General features: G+C 48.9%; 1 protein-coding gene across 1 annotated transcript in view; it reads right to left on the bottom strand.

The window, feature by feature from the left end:
* Positions 1 to 510: 510 nt before the first annotated feature.
* The window catches only part of Hd (humpty dumpty), a 32,828-nt gene continuing 9,512 nt past the window's right edge, over positions 511 to 23,826 (bottom strand). Inside the window, exons 6-11 of the mRNA XM_077684696.1 lie at positions 23,027 to 23,200; positions 17,719 to 18,094; positions 13,966 to 14,062; positions 9,901 to 10,005; positions 7,370 to 7,559; positions 511 to 3,172 (exon numbers count right to left, since the gene is read on the bottom strand). Of these exons, the coding sequence (XP_077540822.1) occupies positions 2,828 to 3,172; positions 7,370 to 7,559; positions 9,901 to 10,005; positions 13,966 to 14,062; positions 17,719 to 18,094; positions 23,027 to 23,200 (1,287 nt within the window). The 3' untranslated portion in view covers positions 511 to 2,827. The remainder of the gene's footprint in view (positions 3,173 to 7,369; positions 7,560 to 9,900; positions 10,006 to 13,965; positions 14,063 to 17,718; positions 18,095 to 23,026; positions 23,201 to 23,826) is intronic.

Here is a 23,826-nt window from a genome sequence, read left to right as displayed (position 1 = left end):
CTTACAAAATTTTGGGAATAGCCGCAAAATTTACGAACATAAGCAAGTAAAGTCTATATTGAATTCCAGACACGTTGTGGTTCCCTCTTTTTGTCACAGGGCGATTAAAAGTTTTGGTACCAAAAACGCATTCAATTATGTATATACTGCTACTTATTTTGCAAGAGGCCCTAAACTGGCATATCCTTCACAAATTTCCACAAAATTACGGCTTTGACAATCCAGATAACTTAGGAGTGACATTGTCTGCTCACTTTTATTTCCTTGTTCACCTCTGGCCAACAAAACCACATGGACACACATTCTTCATTAATACGCAAGTTAAATTCGTCCTTCTACAAACATGGCGTATTTAGGTTGGATTGAAACTAAATTTAAAATGCTTTTCATTGGCTTGTTGGCGAGTACTTCTCAGAACAAACCACTGCATCCTGTCTTTAGGTTCGTACCCAGCACAGAGCACAGCAGACACATCCTATGAAAGAGAAGAAGTACGAAGTCACAGGCATCTTTCGGAGCAAATAAATACTTTATTTCGATGAGTAATGCATGAAAATAAAGCAGCGTGAAATTCCCAACCCTCTTGAGCAATGTGAATATCTTGAGGTTAAAAAGACATTCTGCAGTTCCTTTACAAGAACAATCCAACCATGTTATGCATGCAAATGTAGGTGAGAAAATCTGAAAAACAACGCGAACCAACAACATATTACACGTGCACATACAGATGAGATGTCGATGAGAAAATATGAAACACTCCAAACGCCAGCCTCTGAACACCCAACATCACCAATTTGTCCATACCGTATCAGTTTTCTTTGTGTAACCAACATATCGGGCAATTTTTATTCCGCAAGCCAATCACTGATCCGTGGCCCGATATTTTGCAGTCCCTGTTCTACAAGTCCTTCGAAATAATTCTGCAACAATTGCATTGCTGCAAATGGGCAAGCAATGCCAATTACACAGCAGCAGCAACCAGGAAAACACTCATTCTGGCAGTTTGCAAATACGACCTGTGCTGACGACATTCGAAGGCGGCTGGTTAAAAAATGATGATAGAAGTCCGTCAAGCACACGTCAAGATCATTCACTCACCATTCACCGACACACATTCTTGGTACAAGAAATTGACGACAAACTTCCGTCCCACCAACGCCGAGGCCAAATACAGAACCTGGATATTATTTATTGCTAAAAATAGAGACAGACAGTCTCCTTGTCTGATCATTCCATTGGCAAACATAATGTTGTCATTTTCAGTCAAGCTACCCATACTATTGGAACAGGAATCACATACATTGACAGTGAATGGTCAGGTTTTGCACCTATACCATCACAAGGCATTTGAAAGATCATTCCCACAAACAAGAAAAAAGCCCATTTTTACAGGCTGGCAAACTAGAAAGCAACCACAACAGAGCGCCTTGCTGGATAAAGAAATATAAAAGCTTTAAAAGCCTGTCACCCATGACAATGGTATCGTCTGTCAGCCTCATGACTGTTTGTACTTTCAAGACATGCACCTATTACAGGTGCATCTTTTTGGTACAACTTTAAATGCCAAATGCTTAGGCACCAAGCTTCACAGCTACTCCATTGAAATAATGCTCTAAGAGATTACCGATGTGCTAAACAACGTGGTTAGCGCAATAAAAACAAAAACGGTAATGTAGCTGGAATACGACTAGGGCCATTTCCAACAGACAAGATAAAAAGTGGCTTCTTGCTACTTAAAACTAAAGAGTGGTCATACCCAAATAGCAGCTTCAGACTGCTGCTTGTTGTTCAGTTACGTGCAGATTTGTGTGTGTGTGTGTGTGTGTGTGTGTGTGGGGGGGGGGGGGGGGGGGGTGGACCTTGGCAGTACTCTGCTAAAAATCGTAGAATAGAAGAGTTTACAAGGGGGCCTTTCAATACTCGCATGCCTTCACAAGAGCCAACAAGCTTACAATAAAATTGAACAACCAGCTACAACAAACCAGCCTTGCTGGTGAAAATTTGCAAAGTGGTTCGGTTGCAACCCTACGAGTCCGCACGAGTGTGAGGATGAAACGATGGCATGTCAGGCCACTGGAGTGAACCATTACTACTACAAAATACCACAAAACAAATGAATTGTCATGAACGTCGCAAATACTAAAACCCTTGGTTGCAGTCCCGACTGAAAGACCACCGCATTTTCCCAAGTAGCTTCCCTCCCAGCACGGCACAAAGCTTCAGCAAACACCAACGTGTCATAGCCACATTCTAAAACTGGCACACTGCCCCAAGCTGATGAACACACAAGCCAAAATGCTCACGTCACATTTTCCAGAGAACACGGCACAAAATGTTCACCAACAAACAACACACATCCCCTCTCACATTTGTTCAGTCACAGGGCATTTCACTCTAACAACCAACCTGGCTGGAAAAGTTCGGTTCCACAACTCGCCACACGGGGTTCACAATCCAACCTGTTCACACACTTCTTTCTGTTTGTGGCAAAAGTGCAGACACAGACCGAGACAATCAAACAGCCTCCCTCTCCACATCCCCCACACTAGATGGAGACGAGAGAACAACTTCACGAGCTGCAACAACTCCAGCGCAACCGAGTGGCCGGCAACATACGGCCAAAGTGGCAATGCACAAACTGCGGACAGTCCCGTGTGTGCAATAAACTCCTTGGGGGATCAGCCTCTCCAGATCCTACGCACAAGAGGAAGGCAACAGAACAGCCCACTCGGTTGTGCCAGCAACATTTGGCCACCAGTGGTGCCGCACCCACGGCCAACAGTCCTATGCGTCCGACAAACTCCCTCACAGCTGTTCAGAAGAGAGTTCAGCCGGCGACGTCATAGCCACCTTCCTCGGCGCGCACTGAGCAGAGCACGGGGGTGGGGCCCCGAGGACGGCTGCACATCTGCTGGACAAAGAGCGGGGACAGGCCGCAGTCCTTGAGGGCCTCCGTGGCAAAAGCGGCCGGCGCAGAGGCCACCGCCTCGGGCTGGAAAGCGCTGAACGCCGCCGTCGGGGGGTCTGAAGCGGCCGCAAATGAGAAGGCCCCCTTGTCCTGGCTGCTGCCGAACAGGGCACACAGGCCGTGCAGGGCGCTGGGCAGGATCGGGCCACTCAGCTCCACCACGTGCAGCTTGGACTCGTTCTGCTTCACCCACCCCTGGCGCACCTGCCAAGAAGGGGGAAAGAACGGGGTCGGCGAGTGCAAACCAACAGAAATTGTCTGTAGTAACCGGAACTACGTTGTTGCCAGATCTGATGTAACGAGCATCGACCGTACTTCTTTACGCCTTTATACATACATAAACAAGTTAACGCAGTAACATCGCGAGGCTGAACTCACCACCCCACCCAACCACACACACCAAAGCAGAGGAGCCAGGTGGAAGCCAACGGACAGAGCAAATTGGGCAGTGCATTCTGTTCATTCATCTATGCATGTACTGGGAATGTAGGCCCACCTACAGCATATGAGCGCGACATATTCTGAGAGGTACATTTTGATCGCACTCGATTATGAAGCACCACTGAGTTTCGGCCACGAATGCTTACTTAGAGGTTAACAAACAGTTGAGGCGGTACTTTATGTTATCTTTTAAGCAATATAAATGCTCTCTGCTGGTTGCCCTGTTTAGACGACTTCTAACGAAACTCGTCAGTCAATGCCACTGATCATCAGAGCTTTGCAATCCTTACTAGAGTAAACAAGTTGAAGGTGCAAGATACCTGAACTGACACGTCGGTAAGTTAGAGCATGAAATTGCGATCACATAGGTTGCAAGCTAAACCATGGCAAATGGCAAGCGTCGCAACCTATCAAGCATTGGCAATGCTCCTGACAGCAAGTGTGGCCAGCAAGCGCCCTCCGGTTGAATCAAGGGCCTGGTTAATCAGAGGGGTCCAGAGGAAGGGTGTGCCTCATTCGGTGGAGAGCACGCATTTTTCACGAAAAGAATAACACTGTTTGCATTCAGTTATGATAAATTAAGACATGATATTTGAAACCAGTAAGCAAAAAACTATGTAAGCCAGCTTTTAACTCGATTTTCTTGGAGGGCACTTTACCCTGTCTACCTAGACCCCGAGATGTCACAGAGGAAAGCCGGTGAGTTGCCTCTCTCATCTCCTTTTATCTAGCTTGAAGTTTGCCTTAGTCAACATTTGGCTCCCTGCTACTCTCACGTGGCAATCTTTCAAATAAACTAAACTTGCACTCTTGGCATTACTACCATCTACGACTGATTATCTACGTCCACCTCATCAGTTAAGGTGGATTCACACGACAGACATGTCCGCAGCCGGACTAGTGACGTTGCGCGACGTCAGCAGACAGCCCGGCGGAAGGAAGCATTCACAAGAAGGATAAAGCGAGCAGATGACAGCGCGGAAGGACAGAGCATACTCGCGATGCGTGGACCGTCTGCGCACGGCAAAAAGCGCAACAGGTTCGAGTGGTTAAGGGTAGTGGCAAAGATGGACGCCGACCGAAAGCGTCGTTGCGTGACGATGGCCGTAGCGTTGGCCACAGAATGGGCCGTGTAAGATCACGTATGTGCTGAGTGAGAACACATGTATGCAGGAAAGATGTAGCGCCCACATTATCTGGTCCTGCATGTCCTGAGCTCCTGCATCCTTTGCTGTCACTTCAACCACCCTACCTTTCTCGGCTCTCCGATGTAGCTCACGACGTTGTTGCGGTCACTTGACGAATGCTGCGATCAGTGTGTCGCCCACTTGTGCTTGTGGCTGATAAGTCAAATGCCCCTGGCGCGAAAGCCCTGTCCTGCCATGCAACCACCCCGAAACAAGCACGCGATCTCGTTCAAGTGGCAACCTCAACACGCCCCCCGCTTCTTCGAGCAAAGAGGCATGGTTGCTAGACTATCCAGCCTTGTTCTCGCCAAAGCGCGGTATTTCGCTGTATTCCCCAGCCAGAATCGCGAACGGAAAAGAAGCCTTGCATTGCAAAGCCCGCGTTGTCCACGGTGCGTTCGCTAGGGGCACGAATCGGTGACATATCGTGTGGTACGCATTCCACGATTTGAATCAGTGATTTCGTCCACCGTGTGAACCGGCCTTTACCAGCTCTTGGATAGTCCGTGGGAAGTTCGAGGGCTGTCCTCATCCACAAGATTACAAGTGCAGAAACAAACACCAAATTGGGTCTCGGATAGTCTATGTCGAGTCCGAGATGGACAGTTAAAGAGCTCAAGCCAACAAAAGCCTGAGCATTTTTTTTAGCTCTTACAGTCGCAGCCGTCATCAGTACATGTCTGACACTCGAGACACATTCACACACTCTGCTGATACAGTCTACGCCCGTTACAACAAACCGTCATGACACGGATAAAAATGTGTGCTGTATCCAAAATATGCAGTATCCGAACGAGGGTGGGGAGAGAGTATATGAGTGCAAAGTGGGCAATGCGACCAGCAGTGCATATAAATGCTACAGACTCATTTTTCTACATGCCTGCAGCATCTCTGCACAGTGTGCATGCGGGAAAAAGAATTGCAGAACGCAGTTTTCAAAGCATAACACCAACACCCTCGCTTAGAAAAGGCCTAGCATATGCGGTCCAGTGCGTACAGATGCACGCTAAGCTGAGCAAATAAATCAAGAATGTAATTAGGAGCAATTACTAACTTGCTACGAAAATCAGAAGTGGCCAGCAGAATTGGCCTAAGGCCCTCCAAGCACTTCACGTTGAGGCAGGTTTACCCTAACCAATCATCAAACAATAGGGATCACTGCCCGACGTGCCACCAAGATTGCTTGCGCATTTTTAATGATCCCTTTTTGGTCAGTAAAACAGCTGATACGAAATACTCTGACGAAAGACGGCTGTGAAATTCAGTTACACCAGTTGGACTCCATACGGCCGGCAGCAGACTGCACACAATGGACAGGAACTGTCTCCCTGACTGAGGCAATTCTAACCTTTTTCAACGAACAGAATGGGAACAATGCATACGTAAGGGTAATAAATGCCAAACTTCACTGAACCTGACCTCTTTTTACATAAAAAACTGTGTCATGAGGGCAGAATCAACCTCCGGGTGAGCCACTTAAAGTACTCAAAAGCACTGTTCTTCTATCTCATTAGAGTCATGTTTTTCAGTGCATCCTTGTTTTTGGCGGTTGAGTTGACCGTCTGCTCAGACAGGCCCGTTCATCTAGCGATGTCGGCTTGTTTTTCGCCATGTTCAACAGCAATAATTCAGCAGTGAAATCAATCAACAGTGAAATCAGCCCTGTTGCTGGTAGCATAAGAAAAAGAAAAAGGCACCAGCACTGGCTTGGCTTAGCCACGCCAGCGACCCATTCTATACTGGTAATGTAGCCAGACAGTCATTTCTTCGACAAAATAAACAAAGAAAATGCACATGGTAGCCAGCACTGCGGAAATTTGCTATTGAGATTCAGTAGAAACAATTTTCGTCAAATGTTTAGTCTGTTGTAGTCAATAGTCAGCTATAGCTAGGTCTGTTATGAGCAGAGTGGATTCCATATAGAATGCATGGGGACCAAACAAACCAACAGAAATGGACTGTAGTAACCGGAAGTCCGTTGTTGCTAGATCTATTGAAACAAACGTAGACTGTACTTCAGAAGGACTTGTTGGTGGGCAAGTTGGTGCATCCTTAATGTAAAGTGAAAAACTGCGCGAAATTTGAGACGGCCACAAAAAGAGAGAACACAGGACTGCGCCTGTCCTGTGTTCTCTCTTTTGTGGCCGCCTCAAATTTTGCAGTTTTTCACTAGACGATACTTCTTTCCATCTTTATATATAAATAAACAAGCTAATGCACTGGACATCTTCTTATACCCCTGTCATATGGGCACTTTCAATGGCGATTGAGTCGATCTGGATCGAGCTCAATCTGGATCGGGCGCTGCTACTCGGCAGTTTCAATTGCGATCCAGCCCAATCGCGCTTGAACTCAATCCTGGTTTCTCAAGCGTGGTTGAGGTGTTTTCAAGCACTATAGGACGAAAGCATTTCCGCTAACTCAAGCAGCAGTTTTATTTCCACGACACAAGAGGGCAGGCACTCTAGACTGGACCAGCCACCATCTAGCAATAGTGTATATTTCTGCTGCTCTCAGTTTCAGTTGGGAGCAAACCACGCCAAATTATTGCTCCCCCATAGCAGCTTGTGAAACCCGTGTACAAAGACCCCTTACTTGAATTTCTTCCATTACAGTGGGGCGCCTGCAACCAAGCAGTAGCGATTCCTGGTGCACCACCACTGAGTTTTTAACTCCCACTTCTGACCTGCAACTCCTTCCGCACATGGCCTACATCTAGAAGACTGGACAGGTCCATTTGGCCCACCAGTGGGATCGCAGAGTCGCTTCTTACCTTGAGTGAGCGCAGGCTAGCGCCGTGAAAGGCGACGGGAGCGAGAAGTGTAGGCGGCACACCGGCCAGAGGTCCTGTGGGGCACACGCAGGCCCGGCTGTTCAGCAGGAAGTTGAACAACGCCTGCGTCTCGCCCCGCTCAACAAACACCAGGGACCGAGGGCGTCGGTCTTCTCGGCTCTCGTCCATCCTGGCCATCGGTCACGGTCAAGGAAAAAGGCCGGGCCATTGCAGTGCCTTGCAACAACAACAACCCCCTCCTCAAAGCCGGCAGTGCATGATGCCAACGGTGGCAGTTCAAATTCAAATTTTGGGGGTGTAACGTGCCGAAGCTACACGCGGGCTATGTGCCATAGCGGAGAGCCCTGGCTTCATTTTTTGAAAACATGAGCATCTTTCATTTTCACCGAAACCTTGAAAGACGGGTGTTTTCGCTTTTTGCCTCCATCTACCAGCAGCAGTGTACTTATGCACACTCTACTGGCCCACCCTTTCCATTGAGTTGCATTTGTCACCTCACTTACCAAGATTACTCCAAGTGGTTTGGTTTCGCGGAGCGCCGTAGGCAAAGCGGACGTCAAGTTCAAAAGGTGCATATCCTCGCCTCTCATCCTGCTGAGCTGACGTCGTCGACAGAAACGGGAGATGTGTCCGCGGATTCGTTATCCCTTCAATGCGGAGTATTCTTCAACTACTGCCATTGCTATACAGCCTAATCCCGCTACAACGAAGTCCGCTTCAACGGAATTTCCACTTCATGATATATTTCCAATTCCCCATCAGCTAGCCATAGAAGTCAATGCAACAAAGTCGTCGCCACAACGAACCATTTGTCTGGCTTGCTTTCGCTTACACGAAATTTTCTATGATTTGGGCTGGGTTTGAACAATTGTTACAATAAAATAAGCATAGCGCCAGCTATCTGTAACTTTTTGTACATTCAGGACGCTTAGTTTCACCGAAAACATGCGCGGTACGTCCACACTGCCACCCAAAACAAAAACAAACTCATGGGTGGATGCTATTGTTTGCTGGTGAAAACGATGTGGCTGGCTATCTCTGCGCGAGGCACAGCACCGGTTCGCCAAGCCGGAGCTATGGCCAATCCGTATCCAGTTTAAATCATGTGAATGTGCTCTGCTGCTGGCGCAGCACCGTCATGTATGTGTTGTGAGCAGCTGTCCTTGCAGTTTTCCCTTCTACAATTCTTCAAAGTCAAAAGCAAAAATAATGTCTTCGTGCTTAGTCTTGATCCCACGTTATCCTATCTTAGTTGCGAAAGCGCGGTGGCTTTAAATGCTAGCGCGTGTGGCTTGCCCGCCAAGGTCAGTTGCTGCCCTGCCTAGTCAGAGGATAAGATAGCGGTGCCGTTCCTGCCATAAGGGAGAGGGGGGCTTCCAACTGCCTAGCAGCTATCTGCAAGTCATCAGCTCGGTGGAAACACCTTGTTGTACAGCAATACGCTTTGCGCCTGCATTTCTTCACCTCTCCCCTCCTCCTCAGTATCGCGTGCTGGTAAAAAAAAAATAATAATAACCACTGGTATGTTTGTTACCTGAGTAAACACGACGTTACTGCACGTCACTCCTTTTCCTAATCATTGTATTATGCTGCCAATGATGCCAGAAATATCGGGGTCTGTTTTTTTTTGCCCTTCCGTGCTGTGTTGGGGCAGATTTTGCCTCAACGAATTTTCACTTGAATGAAATTTTTTGCACATCCCGTCAATTTCGTTGTAGCAGGATTCGACTGTATACATGCTGGAAAATATTACTTTACAACAAAAAGAGGAGCCCTAATCCTGTGCGGCACCTGCGCTAGGAAATGGCAGTGCACCCTCTTTCACATTCTCATCCAACACCTGACTGGCTGCGACGCAAAAAGTGAAGTGCTTAAGTATATGCACCAGCAGAAAGCACTGCTTTATGTCACCCTCAGGCTATAAAGCAATGCATCAAAACTGATTTCAAAGTGGCACCCTACACTGGCTATAAACTATTGCACCATACATAGTTTATGAAGACCACCAGTTTTCATACTAGCAGTCAACCATAACGACTGCAGCGACAGCATGGATGAATAAAGGGCTTATGCAAAATTTACATAGGGTTGCAACTTAAAAGATAACCTTGTAAATACATCGCTTCATGATAAAATATGGTTTGTGTCACCTGTTCTGCCGTCGCGCACCAATATCTAGCGCTATCAATTACCTCCATACTTTGCACAGCAAAATTACTGCACAACAAGCACTAACATGGGAATCAAGAGCAATGGCTCACAGGACACTGCTACCACACACCACACATTCTGCCTAACACACAGCCAGCACCACATGAAGTTTCTTTCAGCTTTAGACCCGAGCAAAACCAATTCTGAAGTAACGTTTAGGCTTCAAAAATTAATCTGTTTTCTTCCCACAGCCACAGCAATGGAAAAAGTCGAAAAACGTCACACTGGTTGCTAAACATTTCTCCGCCATACACAGCTCAACAGGGTGCAACCAAGCCACAAATGCAGCCAGAGGATACATTTTGTTCTTTGTCGGGTTGAGAGACGGGAAGTCGGCTTGGCTGAGGCCCAGGCTCTCCAGCCAGGACGTCACGGGTTCATCCTCCAAAACGTTGTCGTCCGAACTGCAAGACATGTGAGTGGGCTCGTGTGACTCGTGGTACACAGCAGGCTTTTCAGTGTGAAAAAGCATTGCGCCAGATAGACACCCAATGTTCTCACAGGAGTACTATACAAGATTAACAACATTCATTGGTGGTCATCCCCCCCTGCCCCTTCTTGTACCCCGCCCTGCACACTACACAATGGACGGTTACTGACTTGCCCTACATGCTGCCTTACCCAGCTTCGTTTCTTGTTCGTCTGTGCCACCTCCTCCCCCTCCCCCCTTCCCCCTCCCCCATGTAACCCTTGTTTTCCCCAGCACTATTTGCGACATGAAGAAGCATGTTGATAAGGGCTTGTTGGTGCATACTGAAACTTTAAGCCCAGTGCTGGGATAAAGAAAAGCTTGCACAAAAAGCTATTACCGTCTCTTACTAAAACAACATAGGTCAGTCAAAACTACTTTGCCAAAATAAAAAAAAAATCCTTTCGCACGCCTGTTTCCTCCTGAACACAGTGTAGACCACTTACCGTATTTACTCGCGTAATCCTCGCACTCGCATAATCCTCGCACCCCTAATGTGAGCCACCAAAACTTGGATTTTTTGGTTCCTCGCATAATCCTCGCACCCCCAACTTTGCAGTGGCGAAAGTTGCCTGCTCGCGAAACCCGCATGGTGCACGCGCTCTCCAACGCGCGCCCTCCCCCGCCGCGTCTCCGTTCGGCGGAGAGCGCTGTTATCCAAGGCCATCCAGGCGCCCTAACAACCCGCATGGCTACTCCCTAACAGGCGCCCTAACACGCTATTCGCACTGTACTTGAGCCGGTTTCGCGCATGTTTCGCGTGCGCGCAACTAGACGGTGTTCGCGCAGCCCGCTGTCGTGTCGTCGTGTCGCCGCCGTGGTCCCGCCGTTGAGCGGCAGCAGTCAGTGAGACTCGCGTCAGTGGTGGATGGCTCGCGGCCGTTTTGAGAACTTTGTTATCTAATTGTTTTGCTTCGCCATGGGGAGGAACGCCAGCTACACTGCCGTTTTCAAATTGATAGCGAAAGAGTACGCGATCGAACACGGCAACCGTGCCGCAGGCAGGCACTTCGGCGTCACCGACTTCAACGTGCGTTACTGGAGTAGGGCACGCACATACGACTACGAGATAGGGCGCGCGCCAGAAAGCAAAGGCGGCAATTTCATGATCGCTGATCGACGGGAGACTGTTTACGTTGTAACTAATAAAATAAAAAGAAATAGCTGCTGTTGGCAACACTGAGCTTACTTATACAAAAAACGACCGCTACATTTAGCGGTATTGGCATAAGGCAAATTGGCAACACTGTGCAGCGGATTTTTTTTTTCCACGCATAATTCTCGCACCCCTAACTTTGCATTGACTTTTCCGAAAAAAAGGTGCGAGGATTATGCGAGTAAATACGGTATAACGTATGTCGTGGGAGCCGCAAAAATCCGCATTATAAGCGGTACCGCACTATAAACCAAAAAATGCGTGGATCCAACCACATCGCAACCTACCTCTCAAGTCATCCTTTATTTATCATCACTCAAATGCACGGCACTTAAAAGCAAAGGCCTGGTCTTTATATTTTTTTTTCCCATCAGGCGCTGTTTCAGGGTCTTGCACATTGCAAGTGCGGTCTTACAAACAGCAAGCACAGCTTTAACTTCCGTTGTGCCTGTGTTTTGGAGGATTGTGTCTATGAACAGATGCTGCGGAATGTGATAAGAACGCCAGTAGGATTTTTTTTTTTTTTTACCCCATCTTGTGTTCACAATGCTGAAGGCAGCTGCTTATCAGCACAGCGTACTGGTGGTGGAAATCTTTGGCTTCGCGTGGCTCGCTTGTTCGGAAAGCGAAAAGAGCGATGGCTTGACTGCACAACGCTCCAAAACGTGAACCACATGGAGCGATTTCTTCTTGCGAAAACATGCACTGCACGCCGCAAGTACGGCAACGCCGGCCCGGTTACAACTGGTGTGGTGTGCGGCGCGGTAAGAGACTGCAACATGGCGGCGGCCCTGGCCGTGAAGTGGTGCAGGCAGCTCCAGCAACCGCTTCTTACTGCTCGCTGAAATGCCGCAGGAGGCACAAGCGAGGATGCTCACGCAAGAAGAGAGCTGATAAAATGGGCGAAAAGAGGAATATAAACTGCCATCCACGTTGCTTGTGAAAGCCCCATCAAAAACACCGCGATGGTAGGCCTAAACATTCTGGCGCGGCCAGTCGACTGGTCAGAGCGTTTCGGATCTCCCGCCATTAAGTGCATGTCTCCCCATTGGTGAAAGTCATCAGGGTCCTCCCACTGCCACGCGAAGAAGCCACCGCGAGTGCAAAATCGTCAACATGGGCGTGAAAAAAAAAAAAAAAAAAAAAAAAAACGCACGCCCAACGCCGAAGTGCACGAACCGTGTGCGAAAACGGGCCATGCGGTTAACACTTAATAGAAACAACTTGCCACGTGCGAACGAGGACGGGGGTCGCTATCTTACAAGGTGCGTCAAGCAAGGCCAGTTGTGATTATCACGTATGCGTGAACTAAAGGGTGCGTATTTTTTTCTTGTGTGTCAAAGTTAGAGAAGAGCAAGGGGTGTGCGCTGCGTCAGATGACCGATTTCATCTTTTTTCTTTTGCTACCCTAAAACAATGCCCCAGCAGTGCTGGTCGATCAGCAGTCCCACCAGAGAACCGCACTATAAAAGGTCTTGTGCTTCAGCCAACTGCATTCTAAGCAGTATTGAGTTCTATGGGAGGTGAACCGGTGGTAACAAAAACCCACATTATATCCGGTCCCGCACTATAAGCGGTTACGTTATAAATGGTCTACACTGTAATACAATGAAACAACATCGAAAGTACTCTATGCAATGCTCAAAGCATTATACCAAGTTTTGGTAGTGAAGGAACGGGGTCCTTAGGTGCGAGAACTATTTCCATGTAACAAAGAACAACTCAATTAAGTGAACAAGGTTCACTGAAGTGACCTTGTGCTCCGCAATAAGCAAGAAGAAAACACAAACATCAAAGAAGCAGTAAACACAGTGACATGTACACTCAATGTTGGCAAATCGAATGGGCATTTGCTCTCCATGCATCTACCTCGGAACACTTTTTTTGTCCAGAACCATGCAATTACACCAATAACATTGTCAATAAAACAAAAACCGTATGTTAGCGACAGCAAGGTCACCAAACAAGACTGCCCGGTGTGGCAAAAACAAAAATCCCGGGCCATCTCCACTAACGTGAAACCTGGGCAGGGGCGAAGCATGCAACGTATAAGTGTATTCTTGGCGCCTTGGCGTTTTGCCAACGGAAATGAAACCATTTGGGGTAGAGGTATACCGATTTTCTGTAGAAGTCCCTTGTCTTTGAAGCACGAAGCGCTCTAGCGCAAGGCGTAAACAAGTGTCCCAGTGTTTTGTAAGTACGCGTTACGAAGCGCTCCAACGTGAGGCGTAAACGACTTTCCCAGTGTTTTAGTGCCGTGACTACATGAGACGCGATTATGATGACGACAACGACGACGACAGAAGACACCAACAGCCCCAGACTTTAAAAGGCTTCGCCCCTAGAAAGAGCAAATGGGCAGCCGACTTGAAACACAGAGTGATGCCTGTGCTACAACTTTTAATTAACAATTTAACGCTCACTCACAAGTGCACCATATGTATTTACAATGGGGAATTTGATAGATAATTGGTTCACTGGCCTTTGGAAGTCCTTCGAAACGGCCTTGTAGCACAGGTATAGGACAGATTGAGGTGACACGTTAAAAAAAACAGAGTAAATCCCAAAGTACAATCCACAGCAACACTGTTTCACCTCAACTCTTCCCCTGCATTGGTCAGAAGTGACAAAGACCAAGGCAATATCCCCCCGTACCACAGAGATGCACTTATGGACCACAAACATTGTACTGCCAGCCCAGTGAGGCTCCTAGAGCCCTCAAGGAAAAACAGTGCTCACCCTTCACTCTTGACCTCAGAAGGAGTCTGCGAGGCACCGTCCATGGTTTCGTCCATCTGCTCCTGGCTTGTACACAGGGGCATGGTGAACGTGATCCCTGCAGGGGCACAGTGAACGGCAAACTGAATGAAACGAGCAATCTCAAGCAAGGGCTTCAGCCCAAGCCTGTGTTTCCATTTCTAGAAGAGCGCTGCGTCACAATAAACACGTCTCCTTCAAATTCCCGTTCGTTTGAATTTTCACAAAAATGGGGCAGGAACTGCCACTCTCCAGAAACTACAAAACACTGTCACCCAGTTAACCCACCTAATAAAGCGAGTAACAAGTGAAAAAACTCCCACTTCCCCTCGCGGGAACCCCTGTGTAGATGCGACGCATAGGGGGTTCCGTTGTTGTTTCCGTTAGGTTGATTCTCCCATCGCGTGAAACGTGCCGTGAACCCGCTGCCGCGGCTAGGACGCAACGTGGCGCAGCTATGACGCAACACAATCCAACACAATTTAATCCAAGCCAATCGAATCCAATCCAATGCCCCTCACGAGAGAGTGTTCGCTATCGGAGAGGAGAGGGGAGGGGTGGGGGTGAGCGGCGGAAAGCGCAGCTCGCGCGGCGAGGAGAATGGGGGAGGGGTGTGGACGGACAACAACAACAACGCCGTATGGAGGGACAAGGCGAGTGAATGAAATGCAGTCGCATCTAAACCGGGTTGAAAGAAGAAGACACTATCAGAATGCTGCAGGCCCTGGTAATTTGCAGAATCACCTGCGGCACCCCTTACTTGGGGATGAAAATTGCTGAAATAAAGAAACTGAACCTTTTAATTCGTCAAATTTACAAATTAGCACAGGGACTACCATCCAAGACCTTCAGAGGAAAACTTTTGCAGTTAGGAATCCACAACACGTGGCAGGAACTCACCGAGGCGCATAAAGCCAGCCAAATGGAGTGATTAAAGCTTACCCCGACCAGCCGAGCTAGCTTGTACCGCCTCGGTTACGAGCCAAGTGTGGGACCCCAAAACCAAAAACGACACATCCCCCATGGCTTGAGGGAATACATCATGGTTGCAAACATCCCACGCACCGTGCACCCGGTCTATTACAAGGGGCGAAGGGACGCCAAGGTCAAGGCCTTGCGAAGAGCCTACAGCAAGGATAGCTCAACAAGATACGTCGATGCTGCAGGGTATCCGGCAAGAATTAAGTGGGCGCACGCGGTTAGTGTGACAAGCAGTAAAGGCGATGACTTGTGCTCAGCAACGGTCAATACAGATGACACTGACTCTGCGGAGGAGACATTGATTGATTGTAGGGTTTAACGCGCCGACGCAACGCAGGCGATGAGGCGCGCCGTAGTGGAGGGCTCCGGATTAATTTTGACCACCTGGGGATCTTTAACGTGCGCCGAAATCTCGTACACACGGGCGTTTTTGCTTTTCGCCTCCATCAGAAAAGCGGCCGCCGCGGCCGGGAATCGAACCCGCGACCTCGTGCTCAGCAGCGCAACGCCTCAGCCACTGAGCCACCGCGGCGGGTTGCGGAGGAGACAGCTGTCGTGCTTGACACCACCACAGTACCAGATACCCAAGGCCGGGTGACCGTCATCACCGACTCACAGGCGGCCTGCTGTAATTTTCAAAGGGGCCACATCTCAGCGATGGCACTTGCTCTACTATATAAGGCTTCAGAAGCACGAAAAACTCCATTGGACATATATATTGTTTGGAGAACAGGTCACGCGTCCTTAGAGCTCGAGACCACTCACACCGGGCTTCAACCCTTATAGGCACCCACCACTCTGCCGACAACCACCCGTCCATGCCCAAGTGAAGCAGAGACATACTAGAGCACTACCCGTTATCAAGAAGAAGATACCCGCCGCCCCACCCGAAGCTAACCAACGAAGAAGCCACACAATTCCTGAGACTGCAGACAAACTCACTTCCGCACACCTCACAGTTGTCCAATATACACCCCACACTCTTCAGCTACGACTGCAACTTCTGCTCTGGGACACCCAACACCCTGTACTACAAGGTGTGGGAGTCATCGCACCAGAAGTCATTGCACCGACACCGGAGCAGTGGGAGACCCTCCTAACAAGCAATGTCCTGGAAAACCAGCATGGCCTGGTCACCAGGGCCATTCGAGCTGTAGCTGGACATGGCATCCCAATCTAAAAACGCCACCCACCATGGATGACCGACAACCATTCCGCACTCCTTTCTTCCCATTCAATGGGAGCAAAAACGTTTTTTTTTTTTTTCCTTTCCACAGCCTGGAAGAGAGCCTAAGAAACTGGCAATACGCTTTGGCAACAATGAAAACCAGGCAAGTTGGGGGAATTCACGATGACAGTGTGAAATAAGAGAGGGGTTGAATTACAGCAAAGGAAAAGTTACAGGACAAACACTGAAATCTGCATCGGTGCTGAAAGCACAGAGCTCTAAGCACTCAGCAACAATGCTGGACCCTTTCAGTTAAACAGTCCCTGCAGCACTTACCACCGACTATTCAGAATGTATTTTGGTGTAAAGTCTATTGTCCAAGCAAACTCCTCCCGCAAGAATTATAAAAATTCGTTCACTATCAACGAAGCTACGCGAGATGAAAAATCGTGCATAATCGTTCCCCCTCAACTCGACCGCGAGAGTTAAACGCTCTATCCGGAAGTGGGGGGCAGCTCGGTGCAATCTCTTCAGCGGCCTTCAATATCTCACAGGCTGAGGAGTTTTCTCTTTTTCTCTGCAATGTGGAGAGGTGTATTACCGGCCTGGTGCAACAAAAAAAAAAGGTGCCTGCTCGCAAGTGTGTTCTCAGGCTGGTAGGGAGTTTTTGAAGCAATAAACGTTTGTTGTTGAGTGGTCTGATTGAATGGGAAGTATTTAGTTTGTCAGTGCAATTTCGCGTTCAGGCATTGAAGAGGTTGGTACGTGGCACCAATGATGGCGGATCGTCATAGGAAATGAGAGAAATAAACTGTGAAGTTGAGCAGCAACAGCTAATAGGACAGCCACCGCTGTAATGACGTAATTACGGAGGTTCATAATGAGGGAAATTGAAGAGAAAGTGGTTGGTTTTCCGTGTCTTTCACAGCGATTTGTAAGCTTACCACTTCACGTGCACATGTAATATTTGGCTCAGGTATTCCTGGAAGTGTAATCTAAATATACCACCAGCTTATCTGCACTGCTCAAAACGCGCTGCATCAATATGAACACCCACTCCCCCTCCCTTTCCCACACCCCACTTCTTTTTTCCAGAGCAACAGCTGTATAGGGCAGGGTACGAAAATTTTATGTTACATGTGTGCACACCAAAAAAGTTTCACTAAGCAGAACAGAAAAAATAAAAGAAAAAACTGAGCAAAGCAGAAGTTGCAGTCGTAGCTGAAGTGTGTGGGGTGTATATTGGACAGCTGTGAGGTGTGCGGAAATGAGTTTGTGTGTACACCACTTTGTAGAATGCCCAGGACCCACCAGTTACAATTCCACTGTTGATTCTTCAGTAAAAATGGTGGAAAATGGGCACTAAAATTTAAAAAATACCAGTGATTCACAAGCGCAGGCCATTCCCCCTCCCTGGTCACTAGAACCCGGGCCTGTCCTTCTCTTTCAAAAAGACTGCACGTGCTCCGACATCGAACCTCCCCGATTATCAGTCCCGGACTGACCACAGACTGCCCATGACACACTCCTAGTTTCAATTTTCCAATGCACCCCGATGGGACCACTACGAGAGGAGAGAGACGCACCCTCGTCACGCAGCGCCTGGCGCAGCCCGCGGGTGGTGGGCGTGAGCAGGGCGTGCAGGTCGGCCATGCCGGCGACCCCCGCGGCCCGGAAGAGCACCGTAAAGGAGGGGGCGCACACGTAGAAGAAGGGGCACTGGCGGGCACGCAGCAGCTGGTACAGCGACCGGAAGCCCAGCGCCCAGTCCTGGTGCAGGGCCGCCCGCATGGGGCTGGCCGGGTCCCCAAAGGAGGGGCACCCGCTCGGGGGGGCCAGCGAGGAGGCGTTGGCCTGCGTGCCGTGCCGGGGGAACAGCCGCAGCCAGGGCAGGTGCGGGTGCATCCACACCAGGCAGTGCTGGTGGAAGCGCGCCTGCGGACTGCTGTCCAGGCTGCCGCGCTGCATCACAGACGGGGGAAGGAGGGGGAGGGGGTGTCATTAACAAGTAAAGCCTGAGTTTACACCAGCTGCGAAACTCCTCATAGGCCCCATGTATCAAAAACTTGTGCACGGCTGGTTGATTGATTGTGGGGTTTAATGCGCCGACGCTTCACGGGCGATGAGGAACGCTGTAATGGAGGGCTCCGGATTAATTTTGACCACCTGGGAATCTTTAACGCGCACCGAAATCTCGTACACACGGGCGTTTTTGCTTTTCGCCTCCATCAGGAAAGCGGCCGCAGCGGCCGGGAATCGAACCCGCATCCTTGTGCATGGTTGTTCCCTCTGTGCTGGGGGAAAACAAGGGCCACCATGGGGAAGTTCACTAGCCTGCTGCCATCTGTCGGCAGAAAGTTGAAGTAGTACGAAAGTGCTTGCGGCTGCTGCCGTAAGTCATAAAGGAAAAACTGTGGAAACATAAGTAAACATTATCTGATTTAATGACTCCTTGTTTGAAAAGCGAGCTGTATTTTATTAGGTTATGTTATGAGGTAAATGTTTAGCAAGGTTCAGTTTTGTCTCCTAGGTGCCATGTAAACACACTTGCCCATCAGCTTCCGCAAAGCAGCTGCGCTCGGTTTCATACTAATATACACTAGAGGGAAATCTTGTGCCACTGTCTACAGGAGCCGCGCTTCAGCCAGCGTTTCATCATGTACCGGGCAGGCACGTTCCACTTGTCCTTGGCATGGCTCATGAACATGCTGAAAACTTGGCTCTTGCTGCTAAAGCAACAATATTAATGTGGAAGGGTTACCAAATTTGTTTTGTTGTTATAAAATTGAACCTCCAGAAAGATTACTTCGTCAGTGATTATGTAGAAGCTTCATGCCCGATGAACAAGAAAAAAATGTTACCCTTTTTTGTTGATTTTGGCTTTGAGACGAAAAAGAAGCCGTATGGCTAGCTAAGCCAAGTAGGCAAGGAACGTCGCTAGCGGAAATGGCGCCACACGCGGCGGCCCGCGACTGCAGCGACAGATTTCTCTCTAGTATATATTTGTATGAAACTCTATGGCTTGCACCACCTGGATTCTGAAGCACAGTTTTGCAACTTGTGTATATCAGAGAACCCCGAAGTAACACTTGGTGTCAGGCTAGTTGGTGGTACATCGTTTGAAGGATTGTGCTTAGGGCTAAACACATAGGCAGACTATAAGGAAGAACAAATACACTTGTAAAGACCGCACTTTAGAGGGCGGCACTGGCGGACTGAGGGAAGCTGAAGCAACATTTGGTCTCTCTTATTTGCCTGCTCAGAGGAGTTTTGAGCAGTTCCTGGGTAGTAATGAATGAATGAATGAATGAATGAATGAATGAATGAATTTATGAATGAATGAATGAATGAATGAATGAATGAATGAATGAATGAATGAATGAATGAATGAATGGACACGGTGCCACACTGCACGGTCAGAACACAATGAAGCCACCTCTGGACTCGTTATTGGGAAGTAGGCACAACAACACGTTTGTAGTGGCGCCCAAACTGGCTACCCGCTGTGGCACAAACAAAAGCAGGACTACAACGACCAACACAAGCCGTGCAGGCTACAGCTGAGCTTTTTGTGCACGCCACATGACCGCAAGCCCAGACCAGTGACCGCAGCACAAAGAAAACATGCAACAGCATGCGCCGCCGACGAGGCACCCATTGCGGAAGCGAAATAAGCTATCACAGCAGCATAGTGCATGTGCTATGCTGTTGATTTTCTGTTCAACAGCATAGTGCATGTGCTACGCTGTTGGTTTTCTGTTTCGTTGTTTCGCGCCGGCGACCAGGCACCCACTGCAGAAGCAAAATAAGCTATTGCAGCAGTGTAGCACAAGTGCTGCGCTGCTGCTTTTCTGTTTCTTTGTTTTGCATCTCTAGTAAATTTGGTTTGGTTTGGATTTGCAACACATTGTAAGCACGCCGGGCAGACTACTTCTGCAAGAAGTGACGGAAACGAGGCGATTCCAGTTTGAATTAGTCGCTCAGGATACCGACACGTTCGAATGATCAGCGAGTTTTCCCCCATTGAAATATACAGGACTGTGCCGGGTCCAGGGCGTCAGTTCGAATTAAAGGGACACCGAAAGATGAATGAATTTCTCTTTTAACTGAAAGATCATACGTTTCGTAGCTCTCTCGGTTTTTGTTCAAGGAACAACAATGCGTTACCGTATTTACTCGAATCTAACGCGCCCTCGATTGTAATGCGCACCCGCTTTCCGTGGTCCGAAGAAGAAAAAAACACTATGTCCTCAATTATAACGCACACTACACTTTCATTATTTAATAAAAAAATGCAACTTTTTCTCACTTGGACCAAGCAAGGTTTATTCCAAAGGTGGCACAAAATGTGCCAGTTATTGCCAGCAAGAAAGTCACCACGACGAGGGTCCGGGGAAGCGCCGTCACTGCCCCGGCACCTCTGTCGTTACGGGTCTCTGAGCTGCTCGCTGCTGCTGCACGTACTCTGCCAGCTGGTCTTCTATTTGGGGATATCGCCTCCTCTTTGGCCAGCTGAACCCTTTCCGTGTCGCCTTGTTTGTGAAAATTTTCTCTTTCTGTTTGTGCCAGTCCCGCACACAAGTGTGCGGAACACTGAACGCACGTGACGCGGCCCGATTTCCATCGCTTCCCGTGCACAAGATTACTTTCTTCTTATTAAACGCAGCATTGTGGTGAACCCGCTATGTCTTCGCAGTGGTAAATTCCATGGCGGAAAGAACAGAGAAACACAAAAAAAAAAAGACTACACAGACAACAAATGCAAACATGCGCCAACTACGAAGCACTGGCTACACATTCAGTAGTCAAGCAGCCATCTTGAAACGTCGATGGTGATACGGCGCCACAGTTTTGAGTCGTACTCGATTTTAACGTGCATGTGGTTTTGGGACCTATTTTTCTGGAAAAAAGGTGCCCATTAGATTTGAGTAAATACGGTACTTCCTGCTAAACAAGCAAACAAAGCTGGCATTTCTCTCACTCGCTTCCCTTTCATTTTTCCGTGACATAGCCATTGCGTCCCAAACTAGGAGCGCCTAGACTGCACCCGTGCAGTCTAGGCGCTCTCACGTTGGCCCGGTAGCTTTTACGTCTGCAAGCCATGGCCACCGCTGGTGTTGTTCCAGAACGCCCGGCCAAAATTCGTTGCACAGGGCGACGCACCAACAGCAGGGCTGATTCACGCCTCGTCCAAACCAGACCAAACCGCCCGCGGCCGACAGGCTCAAACATGCACCGCCGCAGAGTCGCCTCATCTTTATGCGTCACGGCGGCTCAGCCAAATCATGCATCTGGTGAACGACCAGCAACTGACATGCAGCCACACACCTGGAGGCGGCTTCACGGAGGCGGCATGGGCGTCACCCTCCCTTTCCCCATCAGGGCGGCTCGGCTGCTCCATCTCCATTCATTGGGTTTCAAACTCCGGCCAGCGAGAGTCCTCATTGGAGCAATTCAAACTTCTCCGGACCGCAACGGACTTCCGGGGGTATAAAAACCCACCCGGAGGCACTTATCGGCATTCTTTGGTGGCACTTTTCAGAGGCACCGAGTGGAGAAGTGCTGTCGCCTCTGTGCGAGCCATGTAATGCTGTTGTTACTCTTGTACATACTGTATATAAATGTTGCTTCAACTTTCCATCAGCTCGAGAACTTCATCGCTCTGCTCTGCGCCGCATCGATAGCAAACAGAGGCAAGGAAACGCCGCTACACCGGTGACTGCGCTCAGATGGCCAGTCGCAACAGTGGTGATGGCATCAGGATGGCTGATTCCCAACATCGGTGACAAGCTGGGATGCAAGTCGCAACATTGGTGACTGTGCGGGATGCCCAGTCCCAACACCAGCAACGCTTCATCTGGCCGAGGGTGCTCGCTTGGTCTTTTTCGATTTGTCCCAGGCGAAATGAGAAATGCTTTTTTGGCATTCCAGTGATGCTTATGCCACCAACATCACCTTAACCGCTGCCCCAGGCAGCGCTTCACGTATCACCTGAGAGGCGACACGTGAAACATTGTACCTTCTACGCCGTTTTAGTGAGCTCCAGCGCTGGCGCCTTCTCAGAGCGGCAAAAAGTGTGCAGTGAAATGTGATTAGTTTCGACGGTACGCTACTATGGCAGGTGAGACTGAAGTCATGCCCATGCATGAGAGCAGCATACTGCTAAAAAAAAAAAAAATTCAGTGCCCTTCCACTCTGTGAAGACGGATGACCAGTGGAGCTGGGCAGTTAAAGCATGCCTCCTAGTTAATTAGCTGAATGAAACTTGGACAGACTAGAGTTTCATTCAAGTGGGCAAGCATGGGGCTGTCCGTTTCCCTCCTGTACAGACAGCATATGGGAATTCCACAGTATTTACAACTACACTATGACCTACGTAATTTCAAAAAGTAGATACAACTCGGTGTAATGTTGGAGTCGTCTTGGCGGCTAATCACCATATTATTTGTTTCGGGATAGTTTCAATAAAACAACAGTTGAAGGCGTTTTCTGCGACCTTGTGTGGAGGGCCTTGTAACGACAGCAGCCAGGAATTCTGTAACGTTTCTAATTTCACTGTGGAGTAATTATGACAAGTAAATTAAACTTGGCATACTATTAAGGACCTCCTCAGCAGCAAATTTAAGTATGATTTTTTCCAAGGTACCACCTACATTAGATTAAGAGCTACCGAGCATTCACCAGAAAGGCAGCCTTGCTGCAAGATTACATCGCCTATAACAGTGCCACCGGGCCAAAAACAAAGGAAGGGTGGGAGGGGTGGGGACTGGTGACAGGAAATTGCGGTGTGCAGCAATGGGTGCCCAACTCTCTCTCCGAGTCTGTTCGTAACTGCCCACACTCGAGTTACGGCAGAGGGAAGGTGGAAGGGCCCGCAGCAAGCAGTGCGCTCACCTCAGAGGCCTGGCAGCCGCCACCAGTGGAGTCGATGCCCCGAACGAAGCCCGTGGTGCCGCTGGCCTCCTCGCAGGTCTTGAGGCTGCCATTCCACGGAAAGTGACTCACCGAGCAGAAGCGCACGCGCGTCTTCAGGCTCCAGTCCAGGGGCAGCAGGGCCTGCCTTGCCGGCTGCGTGAAGGACAGGAAGGCCAACAGGTCACTTACAGCCACAAGCAGCAGCCAAAAATGACAGGCCAACACACTGAAACACAGCATCTTGCCCATGAGGCCCTCCACAACTATTGCGGTTTTTTTCAAACTTGCGCAATGCATGCTTCAATAAAGGGGGATTTACACGGTGGACATGTCTGCAGCCGGATCGCTGATGTCGCGTGACGTAAGCGAACTGTCCAGATCAAGAACACATTCACATGGAGGATAAAGCGAGCAATCGACAGCGCGGATGGATGGAGCATACTCTTCGTGTGTGGACTATTTGTGCCCGGCAAAAGCATAACATGTTTGTGGGAGTCACAAAGATGGAGGCCGACCAAAAGCATCGCTGCACAGATGTTGCGTGGTGATGGTTGTAGCGTTGGCCGAGCTTGACAAGAATAAGCCACGTAAGATCACATACAGTAATGATCAATCTGAAGGTGATCGCTCGAGTAACGAAAAAACAAGAGCAGAAGCATGTTACGGGTGGTATCGTAGTTGTATCATGCAAGAGACTACAAGGGGAAGGCAGGGCTCTCTTTATCTTCAAAGTTCTGAAATAGGCCGCTATATAGGTTCAAAGGCCCACCTTTTGATGC

This window comes from Haemaphysalis longicornis, unplaced genomic scaffold (assembly GCF_048455015.1).
Source record: "Haemaphysalis longicornis isolate Haplotype H1 unplaced genomic scaffold, Haemaphysalis longicornis Haplotype H1 scaffold_9, whole genome shotgun sequence".
Taxonomy (NCBI): domain Eukaryota; kingdom Metazoa; phylum Arthropoda; class Arachnida; order Ixodida; family Ixodidae; genus Haemaphysalis; species Haemaphysalis longicornis.
Note: the sequence above shows the minus strand (reverse complement) of the source record. Positions and strands in the feature narration are given on the sequence as shown.